Genomic DNA, 13,677 nt, shown 5'->3' on the forward strand with positions numbered 1-13,677 from the left:
CTATGCAGAGAATCATACCTATGGATCCACATAAGCCTGATCCACTGTTCCCCGCGGCAAACTCCCTGCCAGCTATGGCCACGCTCAAATACGGTCAATTTACCCCCTCATTAATGCAACATTGTATGTCATTCTGCAAAGTGTGTGTTTGTGTGTGTGTTTTTTGAGATTCTGAATAGTTTCAACCAGTGCCAAGATGGTCAGCATTCTGGATTGTCTTCATTTACCCCTCTGGCAGTCATGTAACATTCCACATTAGCCGAGTTGCTACAGTCTTATTGGAGTCATTGCGTGTCTGTGGTGGATTTCATTATTGCTGGCTTGATAGAAATCACATGTACAGTATGTTAGTGTTTTACTGAGCAGGAAATGAAAAGGGGAACCAAGTAGACCAGATTTCATAAGGCCACCAAATGAGAGCAATATTAAAGGCGGTGAATGAATGAAATGAGTGAAAATGTCACATTTGACTACTTTTCACATGCAGGCTCTTCACAGTCAGGTTAAGTGTGATGTTCAGAAAATACCTATACTGTACAGTAGTTATTGTGCTTGGTCAATGTTTCAATGTGAATATGCTTTGACTGTCATTTCCCTCTCTTTCCTTCTCTCCCTCTCTCTTGTTCTCTCTTTCTCTATCTTTGCACAGGCATTTCCGTGTATATCCACAGGGATTTATGGTAAGGCTGCTGTTTTTGTTATTTTTGTGTGTGCTGTGTGTCTTGCATGTACTATTTTTGTCCATCTTTACACTGTAATCCTTCACCTGCTATTTCTGTGGACTCCCTGTCTTTTCTGTGCGTACAGTATATGCATCAGTACGTTAATGTGTGTACAGTAGTTATGCCTGAAAAGCAATGTTACGCGATGCTCCATTCCTGGATTATCGCACTACGTATTGGGCCCAGATTAATGCAGGGTGGATGAGCCACAGCATTACTGCAGTGAGGTTTTGATGGAGACGCTGCTTATTGGTGTTGACTCTGAGCTCGGCGCTCTGCCAGTGTGAGCCTGTCACACCACTCCACTTCCAGCCCCTCACTTCAAAGGAAATGGCTGCACTGAGCCCGGGACTTCTTCAGAGGGGAGTGTTAAACAGCCTATTCAATAAATAAACAGCTTAGCACTCCACATAACTGAATCTCCAATGGAACAACGCCCTGATTAAGACTGAAGATCATCCTACAGAGGACTTTCAAAGGCAGTACAATGCTTACCATTGTCTCCAATAATTACTGTCAGTTATTCACCTCTGGCATCACTGGAGTCATACTGTACCTCTGAGATTGGTCCTGCTTAGTGGGCAAAATGTAGACATTTTATATACTTTTCAGACTATTTTCAAGGTCAAGTCTTTTTAAGGTCAAATACAGGCTTTTTCTGAAACAGCCATACATTTCATTTAACTTTTTCCTCTCACCATCTATCTATCTACTCAATACAAAAACAAAAAAAATGTTAGAGTTAGGTAGTTAGAGTTGTTAACAGCCAGAAAAGACAGGAAATTAAATTGACCACCATACTGCACCTCAAAATCTGACATATACACTGACAGGGTTTTTCAGCACACTCAGTTTTGACTGCTGCAGTCTCTTTGCTGGGCTACTGTACTTCAAACAACATAAGTTACACTCAGCACTGGGCATGTTGTTTAGGAATCACACCTTTTCTCAAACAGCCTAATACATGACCAACTCTCTACTCAGGCACAACAGGTGCATCCTATTATTTTCAATTTTCATCCTATTTAAATTGTGTGTTTTATAATTCCCAGTGTGGTAGCTTGACTCTTGTTAGAGGTTTATCTCTCAAGGTCCTCGATGTCATGTCATAGGAGCAAGTTTGCTTATGCTCTAGCTATTTCAGTTAAGATTGGTTTATTATTTTCCTAAATCTGTCCCTGTCTACTCTGTGGATTAGAAAGTAAAGTGACTTTGCCTTTCACCTGCATTCCCTTGTCTGGTCTCCTCTCTGCGCCTACCTCACACACCTTACAAATATACCTTATAATGGACTGCTTTAGAATAGATAGAATAGCCTATCTAAGTTTGCATTTGGTTGATTAAGGTTAGAGTATAAACTAATGATAGCATTACCAACTTTATTGCAAAGTCAAGATGATCATAGCACTCCTTCACACCCCCCACACCACATAGTGTACACAACACTCTGGATTTACTACACAAACGCAATATGAATTAATAATGAATTAGTGATCACTATTTACGCTTAATCTTATTTTAAATGTACATGTATTATTCAAGTTAATTATTTGAACTAATACCATTTTCACTAGACAGATGCTACTGATAGGCCTAACATAATGTCAATACAGGAACATTGTTGTATAGTGTACATGTTGTCTTCCATGTGCCAAAAGGATTAATCAATAGGGTCAGATATGTTCCCTGTCTAGGTTAACTCATAAACTGGGTTTATTATCTTCCAAGACCCTGATTACTTGGATCAGATATTGCAGCACTGTGCTGAAATAAAGATATTGTAGCGAACAGGGATTGTAGCACACAGCTGTATAGCTGAGAATGAACCTGGGCCTCCCACCCCTAAAGCAAGCAACACAGTTTCCTAATTAAGAGATTTTTGGACGGTATGTAAGCAACTTAAGATATGCTACATGAGTGTAAGTGAATTTAATAATCTTTATTAACTTTTAATTGTGTGGCTGTTAGATAGTATAACGCATTAACTTCGAGTGGTTAAGGTTAGGGTTGTCAGGGGAAGGTATTTGTAAACATTACCATTAGCAACAATAATTAGCTAATTGTGTTGTTCATAACCCTATTCACACCAGCAGTCTTTCAAGTAGGAGACCAGTCTGAAAGCAAGTGCACAAGCTCGAGTACTAATCAAACCTAAGTTATCAGGGTTGTTTCAATATGCACCATACACACAACAGTTATCCCAGTAATATACAAATTAAAGAGTTTTTCAAAATGTTACTAATAAAGGTTTGAAACATAGTTAGAATATGGACATGATGGGGCGCTTAGTGGCGTAGCACACTAATGCGCTTACCACATAATCGCAAGGTTCCTGGTTCAATTCCGACCCTCGACCTATCTTGCATGTCATCCCTCCTCTCTCTCTCCCATCCTTCCTGTCAATCTCTACTGTCTCTATCCCAATAAAGCAGAAATGCCCTAAAAACATATTTAAAAAAAAAAAACGAATATGGACTTGATGAAAAGTGTGGCCAATATAATATTTCAAGGAAGAAAGCTACTCTCAGAGTGGTATAGACTATAGCAGGCATTGGGTAACCTACATTTGAAGATCTTTATTTTGCAAAAGTGTTTTAATGTTACCATTAGAGTGCATAATCTGTATCAACCAAATGCAAACCTAGATAGACTATTCTTCTGAAAGCAGTCCACTATAAGGTGTATCACCTCTTTGAAGAGTATGTATTAGGGTCTTTAATAGAGATTTAGCCTATACTTCAGTAAACAATCTGCATGTTTTGCTTTATATGTTTTGTATCAATGTACTGTAATACGGTAAGGCAAGACTGATCGTATACATACAAACATGATTTTTTTATTTTTTATTTTAACTTTCATTGCCAAAATTATTAACCCTAACCACCTGAAAAGCTTACAAAAAGCTAATATTGAGCATCTCTTTGAGCTAGCAATGGCACTATTGGGACATACATTTAATTCTATTTTATGTTTAACTTTTTTGTCACTGCTATTCCTGTTACTCCAACGCCAGGTTGTTCAAAAGATTTCAGTTTAACTTGCTTCTCTCCAATGGTGACAGTGAGACTGCTGATCACTGTTGCAGCTGAGAATGGGTGTGCACTTCGTAAACAGAAGAAAACATAGGAAATAAATCACATGAAATAAAATATTGCTTGCAGCATGTCCTTCTATTATGGACAGTGAGAGCGACTTTCTGATAAGCTATGATTTAGATTTTGAAAAGCAGTTTCGCTCTACAGCCTGTCAGCTTGCATCTAGGCAGCTAACTAGCCCAACCAGCCGTTAGAGGTTACTGTTGATACTGACTCTTGTTTTTCCTGTAACGTCCAACCATAACTAATGTTATGCTTTGTACCCCCATTCTCACCTTGAGTTAACAGGCCTGTTAAACAAAGCTCCATGCAGGCTGTAAAGTCGTTGGGTTCCTCCATACTACCTTTCAAAGTGTTAAGTTGGAAAAAATGTGTGACAATATGTCCACTGTCATCATAAAACAAAAACTGTCGAAGTGGGTCATGCTTCTTTCTAACCATGTAAGTGTTAAACAGCGTTCAGCCAACCAGATTGACCAAAATAATAGTAGAAAAGTTAAAAACATTCAAAATCTAATTGAACAAGGAGCCAACAATTCAAACAAGTCCTTGTTCAGTAAGCATCACTTTGATTTTGAACATTTCCAACTTTTATACTTTTATTTTGACCCATTTAAAAAATTGTGTTTCTTGAAGACAGTGGGCTGTAGTAAGCAAAATGAATGACTTTATCCTGACAGCAAACTGCACATGTATGTCTGGGTACCTTCCTAAAAATTTAGATATTTTTGTCACTCAATGCAGTGAAGCATTTTTAGTTGTTGTTATGTCATTTGTGGAACTAAGAGAGAGAGTATATAACTTTAACTTTATTGAGTATATACTAGAGTATATAACTATATTTAACTTTAACCTTTTAAAGCATCAGAGAATGTGCAGTACATTTCTAACATTTTCAGTCTGCTTTTATTTAGTCACATTCAAAACCTAAATTTATTTATTTTCTGTGTTTAGTTTGCCAAAAGTTAACTGTGGACTAATATTTTTGTTATGAAAGCTTTGCTATATCAAGCATTTGTCAACTAGTCATAATTTCAACAGACAAGCTAACCACTTTGATGGCAATCTATAGTTAGCAAATGGAACTTTTATAATTTAGAAAGTTAAAAGCATCTTTGTACCAAAGATACGGTCAAATGAGGAGAAAAAAAACACTGATGGGGCAGTTGCACTTAGATTTTGCTTGGATAACATTTACAAATCTTTACATTTCGAGAATAAAGTAGCATTATTTCAAGAATAAAGTTTAAATGAAACTTTGAGAATTAAGAGAAAATATAATTTTGAGAATGAAGTCTAAATATTTTAAGAAAAATTTAGAAATTTAATTTAGAGAATGAAGTCGGACTTTTGAAGATAAAGTAGCAGTTATATTTCAAGATTAACATAGGGCAATTATATTTCAATATTAGGATTAATTGCATGTTTCCTTGTTGCAAGGCTACAGATGGTTGCATCATATCATACTAGCAGCACCCCATGCTATGGACAGTAAATCATTGGATCTATTCATTTGTATCAGTGAGTGCAAGACGGGCCTGATCCAAAGGTGTCAAGAGGCCTATGTACGCACCTTTACCTCTTGACCAACACCACTTGTATAGAAACATACACCATGGAATGCTGCATAAGACCCGTCCTCAATCATTAATTGGACTAAACGCATATAGGCATATATTAATTTGTATTGATATTGCACCACCCAGTCAAAGTAGCCTACATTTCCACTAAACATTTCCCCCACAATCAGGGCCTACTGCAAAAAATAAATACCCATAATACCCTTGTTAGATCGCTGGGAAGAAATTAATCTGTAAAATTCTCCCCCCCAAAATGCTGCTTTTATGATATGTTTAGATATATTTGTTTTGCTTTTGTATCTTTTATTAATTTATTTTTTCAAACATTTTCTGTTTTATCTTTTATTTTATGCACTTTGAGATTATTCTTGTATAATGAAAAGCATTTCACAAATGTAATAAATTATTATTATTATTATTATTATTATTATTATTATTATTATTATTATTATTATTAAACAACTGAAGATGGTTGCAGTACAGGCCTGGCAGAGCATCTCCAGAGATACCCAGCATCTGGTGGTGTCAATGGGTCGCAGACTTCAGGCAGTTATTGCATGGAAGGATTGTTTGTTGACATAATACTAAACATGAGTGCTTAATTTGGACATATGATGAATCACTTTTGGTGGCCTAAAAGAGGGAGAGTATATCTAAAAAGTGTTTTAATTTCTGAATGGTGAAACCTATAAGTCCTTCAATTAAAAGGTGAGAATTTCTACTTTAACCTCATAGTAATTGTTTGATTTCAAATCCAAACTTTTGTATTGTAGAGCCAAAAGAATTACTTATGCAGAATACTGTATATTTTGTTATGTATGTATGTCATATTTGACCTACCCCCTTTACTCCTCTTGTGCAAATTATTCTCTGAACATGTAATGGTCAATAAAGTTTTCATAAACTTAATTTGACAAATAACCATTGTAAACCATTGCCTAATACCTCATTGCCAATTTGATTTTCAAAGTGTGAGACCATCTTTCCCAAGACTGTCTGGAGAACACTGACGGTGAGGCAATCCAGGAGATACTGATGGGTCAGGTCATGGGTCGAATTGTACCTACGGGGATAGGGTGTGCATTTGGGAGTTTCACCATAGGTGCATTTTGGTCTGTGGACAGAGCTTACTTTTTTATTATACAAAATATGGATATAGCATAACATAGGCTCATCAGAAATGGTTAACTTCTGACAGAGGCAAAACTCAAAACTGTTCTCTCCCATCAGTCATTATGCACAGATTTTACCGGACTGTGACTACCTGTCCATGCCCCTATAATAGAATATCGAAGAACGTTTATTATTTCCACGTAAAAGTGGTTATGTTGTCTAAGCTCATAGGCACTAAAATGTCTGGTGATCGGTTACATACAGGTATAGAGCCTATCCACAATTATAGATATTGTGATATAATTTTGGAAAAATGTATGTATATTTGTTTCATATGATGATATATTCTTTCTATTTTTAGACATTTATAAGGCCTTTGACACCTTTGAACATTCCTTTATTTTTAAAGCACTTGAGATTTTTGGTTTTGGTCAAAGATTCATTGCTACTGTATGGCATTATAGTTTGACATTATTGTCTTGCTGTATAATGAAGCGCCGTCCAATGAGTTTGGAGGCATTTGCTTGTATGCTATTTGAGCAGACAATGTGTTACTGTACACTCCAGAATTCATTCAATGAAGACAAGTTAGCCTGTTCCAGTAGCAGCCATACATGCCCAAGCTATAACACCCCCTCCACCATGTTTTACAGATGAGATGGAATGCTTTGAATTGTAGGCAGTTTCTTTTTTTCTCCACACATTCCTCTTGCCATCACTCTGGTACAGTAAATGTTATACAGTAAAAGTGTAGTTTTACCATGCCAGGTCATCTAACTCAGGCATTTCAACGGTAGCACACAGCAACAGGGAGGCATGTAATTAACCAAATATCCTACTTTAATCTTGAAATATAACTACTTTATTCTCTAAATGTTTACTTTATTCTAAAAATTAAATGTCAACATTAATCTAAAAAAAAAAAAATCGAAGTACAACCGCATTATCACCTTTCTTTTTCCTTTTTTTCTTTATATGGCCCTAATACTTCCTGTGTCTTTGTTAAAATGGCAGCTAGGTTACATTCCTTTTTGATACGCTTTTTTGATTAGATAAACAGGGGCATTCATGTTGGAAGAGAGCAGGTGAAAATAAGCTCATCAGCTAAATCCATACCTAGAATATTATGCAATACATAATAACCATGTTGCAGAGCTGTCGTTTTGTGTTTATACTTTTCACAAAGGATAACCACCAAAGTTGATCACTTCACCCGACAATATGTTCATGATGCGATTGTGACTTGTATCGAGTGACAGACACCCATATAAGTAGTGTACTAAAAAGTACATCTTTTTAGTGTCATGCTAGCCAATTACCCATATGTTTCATATGATTCCTGTTTTTCAATGCTGTCTAGCCATACAGTGAATCACTAAAAGGAGTCTTTGTTGATGGTATACTGTAAACATGAAGGTCCTTATTTTGGTATTTTCTGTTTTGTCACCCAACCACATAACAGGACATTTTTGTTTTGTTTAAGTGAGATGCCAGCCCGTGTCTATGATGTCTATGATATGTGATACTGACTGTCGATGTGGGCCTTTCTGCAAACGGGTTTATACGGAGCAGAAGTGGACATAACATACTGACAAAGTCTCGCTCAGTCTTCCCCTATCCTTTAGAGTGTAAATGTAGCCATTGTAAATTAACTGAGCAATGTGTAGTTCTGGTGTGTAAATGTGTGCTTGAAGGGATACTTTACTGTTAATAATCATGGTTCAATCACCATGTAACATAAAACCATTTGATTAAACGTTGGAAAATGACTAGCATCATATTTTAGTCAGGAACACTCATGTCTTAGTTTAACCATTTATTTAATATAAAATGGTTATACAATTAGGCTGGGCATATTTGGATGGCTCCACTCTTTTGACAGCTCCCTACTGGGAGATATAAACGATTACAGTACAAAAGATACATGTATATTACATCTATCAACCATCTAGCTACTGTACCTACAATAATAAAGTGGCTGGGGTTAAGCCACATTGTTGTAGTTGTTGTTGTTGATGCTGCAAAGCAGTGTTTCACGTGTGTGTGTGTGTGTGTGTGTGTGTGTGTGTGTGTGTGTGTGTGTGTGTGTGTGTGTGTGTGTGTGTGTGTGTGTGTGTGTGTGTGAAAGAGAGACAATTGGCTTGTTTGACTTGAGGCGGGGGCAGTGTATCTGTGCAGTCGCAAGTTGGGCAATTCTGACTGCACGGATTGAAAACATGGTGGTGACAACAACACATAACACAACCATTAACTGAACATAGATATGCAATCAATAGATCTCTCAAATGTCATAATGATTTATGTCCTACCACAGTATACACATCACGGCATATACTGTAGGGCTTTATGGTCACGTGGTACACGTGTCAAGAAAACATTCATTCAACAGTCATTGGTCATGATAAGTACCTCCCAAAATGAAGGCGCTTGCTGCTCTATGTAGTCTGTGAGAAGTGAGTGCAGGGCTTCACAGTGCCTTGCTCTAAAAACTGTGTGAGCCTCAACAGGTATGGAAAGGCGCTGATCAGCACTGGTTGGCAAACTGCTCAAAATGTATCCTCTCAAATTCATCCGGTAAGAGATTTCGGTTTGTCACCAGTCTGAATGCCAAGCCAAATTAAATGGGCAGCTTCATGATATAATATATTGATAACTAACACGGTAGTACAGAGTAGCAACAGCAGCAGCTGACAAGATAATGTAGCTGCAGCACCGTGGGAAGACTGCCGCATACTCTTGTTACACTTGTTATTTATATGAGAAGCACTAAATCATGAGTGTAACTTTCACATCTTCTAAGGGCCTCTCATTGTAAAAGTTTTCTTTTTTTGTCTCTCTTGAAATCTGAAAATTGGCCTATTTTTAATCTGTCACCACCAAGTAGACGTGCCAGATCGCCCATCTATCTGTCTTTCTGTCTGTCTGTCTGCCTGCCTGCCTGCCTGTCTGTCTGTCTGTCTGTCTGTCTGTCTGCCTGCCTGTCTGTCTGTCTGTCTGTCTGTCTGTCTGTCTGTCTGTCTGTCTGTCTGTCTGTCTGTCTGCCTGTCTACAGTATCTATCTATCTACAGTGTATATCTCTATTTATCTATATACAGTGTCTATCTATCTCTCCATCCTTCTATCTATGTATCTATTGCACATAATCACACATACTGTGTGCACTAGTGGAGGCTGATGGAGGTAGAAATCATTCTTGCCCATCTTCAGATTTCTGCCTCCACCAGCCTCCACTGGTACACACACACTCAGACTCCAGTTGTGTGTGTGACCCATTTCTAGACTTGAATTGGAGTAAACAAATACAGAGCCCCCACATAGTGATAGAGAGGAATCAGGGACAAGTTAGTCAAGGCCTTCTTGGTGAGAAAAACAGATTTGTCAGGCCAGCTAATGCTAATTGACACTCTCTCACGCCTCCATATTCCAGGCGGCTCAGTCACCATTGACAGATGATTGGGGAGCAGGGGGTAGGACATAGCAGGGGCGCACAGGGGGTACCTCAGACGCTCCGGAAGAAAAATGAGGGCTCATGCTGCACTGACAGTCCAATCCCTCAGTCCGGCCCATTAGCCCGAACAGAATTTCTGCTCGGTTAGCGTGTCGGAGGTACCACCCATAAACAAACTGGCGCCCACCGTGGGCCACGAGGTCGCACGGCATGATAGAGGTTATTAAGTGCTGCTCCTGTTTGCCCATCAATCACAGCCATGCGACCCAGGTTCAAACGGATAATTCCTTCCAAGGAGGAGACACCTTTCAATGTCTTACAAGATCAGTGCTGATAGACAAGCTGGAGCCCAACTGCCTAGACTTACAGTATAGAGGTTGCATTGTCTCATCCTGCTCTCTCTCTTTTTTTCTATTATGTCTAATTCTTTATCTTGCTCTCTCACTCAAACAAGTTCCCCCCAATCCTTCCCCAGACACATGCACATGCATGCGTGTGCACACACATGAATAAGAAATTTGGCTTGCTTAGATGAAGCATTCCCAGCTGGACTATGTACACTAACAACTCATACGAGACCTTGTGGAGACCTCATCTTAGCTGGCACAGAGAGAACACTTTAGAATAGCAATTGTAATGGCATTTATGCTTGATGATCAATCTTAGCATATAGAGGAAGATCTACTGGCACAGTGTGAAGCCAAGTACAGGATATTAAGCTTCATATTCACCTGACAGATTCAGCACTACACATGCATCTATAACACTATCCAATCAGAGCCCCTAAACCCCAAACCTGTTCCTCTTATGACAAATCCGTACCTGTTTATTGTATCACCCCCACCTTTTGCTCCTCCATCTTTGTGATGGATTTGCTGGATTGTTGACACAGATGTTTACTAGTGACTGTTGGTTGTGGGAGATATGTGGATGTAATCCACACAGGCTCTGCTGGTATGTCCACACCATGAGCCCACTGTAGTGTCAGGATCAGAGGGGTCGGACTGCTAAGAGTTTTCACCCAGCCAGCTCAGGCTCCGGCTCCCTCTATCTATGTCCAGGATTAGGGGGGAAGCCATTCATGGCACCTTATCTCTCCCCAGTGATGGCTAGTGGCTGGCTTGCCTGAGATGCCTAGGCCTTTTCCCCCTCTTTAAATCCCAGGATTCACTTTGGGGAGCTTAGAGTGCTTGGATTGAGAGTTTCAAGGTACACACAGAGGATGTGCTCTATCAGTGGGTAACAGAGTGTATGCTCAGAGGGAGCAGGAGCCTTCTAGCCAATTTAACACAGTTACACGGTGTGCTTTGTACTCAACACTAGCCTTATTCTACAATTTCCATGGATGATAAGCCAAATGTAAAAATACTTCCCACCCAGAGGACAATAGATTTGGCTCTTTGAAAATCTTGGCCAGCATTTAACCTTTTGTGTTGCATATCAGTGCTACAGAATGTTTTGAAGAGAAATAAAATGTCACACGTTAATTTTAGCATGTAGGACAAGCGTGTCGTCACCTATATGGAATGTTTCCAAGGTCATCAACCGTGGAGACTGCTCTCTTTCTCCACACCTCTTTTCATCCCAGTCTTCTTACCTTCTCAACCCCACCTCCCTCAGTATTCTCTCTCCTTCCCTGGGCTGTAAAGTCGGTCATGGTCATAGCCTATGTTGGTTGAGAGAGGAGCTGCAGGGCATTTGACACCCTGGATGTGGCGTCAGGAGTCCTGGGGCTGTGCTCTGTCCTCTAGCCTGGGTCACCTCTCCAACAGGTCCTGGTGGGGTGACAGCCCACTGCTCTCCCTCTTTCCCCAGCTGGTGAATACACAGGCCAAGTTGCCAGCTCCACAGTGTTTTGTGTTGCACTGGTGCCTCTGATGCCCACACTGTATTCAAGTCCTCTTTGCTGTGCTATACCGTCCTGTCTACTTCTAGTCATGATACTCTTAACCAATTCAAGCAGTTATCTAACTGCCTCAGGCTAATGGGCCCCTATTGAATGTGGTCCCTGAGCAAAGGCAGAAAGGTCATGGACTGTGTGTACCATACTGTTATGCAATCATCGTTGGGTTTTCTGTCCCCATCCACGTAGGCCGCAGCACACTGATTGCTGTGCTCTCTCTCTCTCTCATTCCCTCTCCCTATCGCTCTCTGTCTCTTTCTCTCTCTCTCCGTCTCTCTCTCTGGTGGATGCTCTGCTCTGGTTGGTGATGAAGTAGGGGAGCCTTCAGCAGAAATAACACTGCACCACCTGAGTCCTCATCAGCGACGCTGCACTGCACAGATCCCATCAGCGCGCCTCACTAAGACAAATCTCCCCGAGTCGGCCGTATTCCCAGCATAGGAGAGAGCAGAGCAATACAGAGGCCCTGGAGGCCCCGCCATCACTCTGCCCGACGCCAGTCCTCCACCTCCTGACAGATTAGGTTTCACTGAAGCCTCCACGCACACACACAGCAAATGGAGCAGGAGACAGAGACAGGGAGAATGAGAGAGAGCAAAGGAGAAAGGAACAAAGTACAGCTGAACTATTTATGATGTTTAGAGATCTGTGTACTGAAGTTTGAAGAAAGTGAGGCTAGCAATATTTTCCTGATCATTTATAATAAAATGGGATGAAAATAGAACCATGCACTGTGGAGCTCCTCTCACATGGGAGAAAGCAGCGAGGGAGGGAAGGAGGGAGACATTTTATTGTATCTGTTTTGGAGCACATAAACATGCTGGCCAGGCTGAGAGGAGGGGGAGGGAGACAAATGATCAGAGAGAGCTTGCAATGCACTCCGACTGCTGCTGTTGACCTTGGGGGTGCGTGGTGCTGTCTAACAGAGCTGCACTTGCAGGCTGCACACAGCCTCTTTCCCTCTTTCTCTCTCTCTCTCTCTCTCTCTCTCTCTCTCTCTCTCTCTCTCTCTCTCTCTCTCTCTCTCTCTCTCTCTCTCTCTACTTCTATCTTTCTTTCTTTCTACACTCACTCTTTCCAGTCTCAGCTATGATTTATAGCTAAAATCAATACTGCATTTGTAGAAACTGCATGCTAAATAGATTAAATGTACTTGCCGTCATCCGCCCGCTTCTTTTGGCCAGAGCAGCCCTATCTTTTATGATTAAGACCTGTTCACGGCAGAAGATGTAATGCTTCCCACCATTACCTAGCTCTGTCTCTCGCATACTGTAGGATGGCAGAGAGGGAATGCACAGACGGGCCTGCTGCCTCACACAATATTTATTTATTTATTTATGTGTTTATTTGCTTATTCATCTGACACCCCTCCTGTTGTGTGTTCTTCATAAGCAGCTGTTCCTATTCCGTGGTAGTTTTGTCAGCTTTGTTGTCTATTCACACATCTGTGTCTGTGTTTGCATGTATGAACCTAAGTGATACCGTGTACCTCAGTGAACCCGTGAATTGGGAGTCAGTGGAGATAAGACAGCGATGTGATATTGCAATGGGAGGGGAGGGATTATCTACTGTGTCTGTGTTGATAGGACCAAACTGTATATAGACTATCTATAGCTCTGGAAAGGACAGGAAGGAGCAGATTACTGTAGCTCTTAAATTATTGGACATGGAAAAGAAAGAGAAAGAAAGAAGAGTGGGTGGGGGACATCAGGCTCAGACATATACTGTAGCTTGAAGGAAGAGGGGATGATAGATAGGCAAAAAAAAAAATGCATGTATAAAAATAGGGAATAAAATGCAAGACTTGTGATTCAC

The 13,677-nt window shown here is 40.2% G+C and overlaps 1 protein-coding gene across 10 annotated transcripts in view; it reads left to right on the forward strand.

Annotated features, from left to right (window-relative positions):
* macrod2 (mono-ADP ribosylhydrolase 2) overlaps positions 1-13,677 on the forward strand; it is a 455,899-nt gene that overhangs the window by 349,499 nt on the left and 92,723 nt on the right. For all 10 annotated transcript variants that reach the window (XM_083695577.1, XM_083695580.1, XM_083695579.1 and 7 more), the window contains exon 7: positions 650-680. In XM_083695577.1, coding sequence (XP_083551703.1) covers positions 650-680 — 31 coding nt within the window. The remainder of the gene's footprint in view (positions 1-649; positions 681-13,677) is intronic.

This window comes from Argentina silus (genome assembly GCF_951799395.1).
Source record: "Argentina silus genome assembly, chromosome: X".
NCBI lineage: Eukaryota > Metazoa > Chordata > Actinopteri > Argentiniformes > Argentinidae > Argentina > Argentina silus.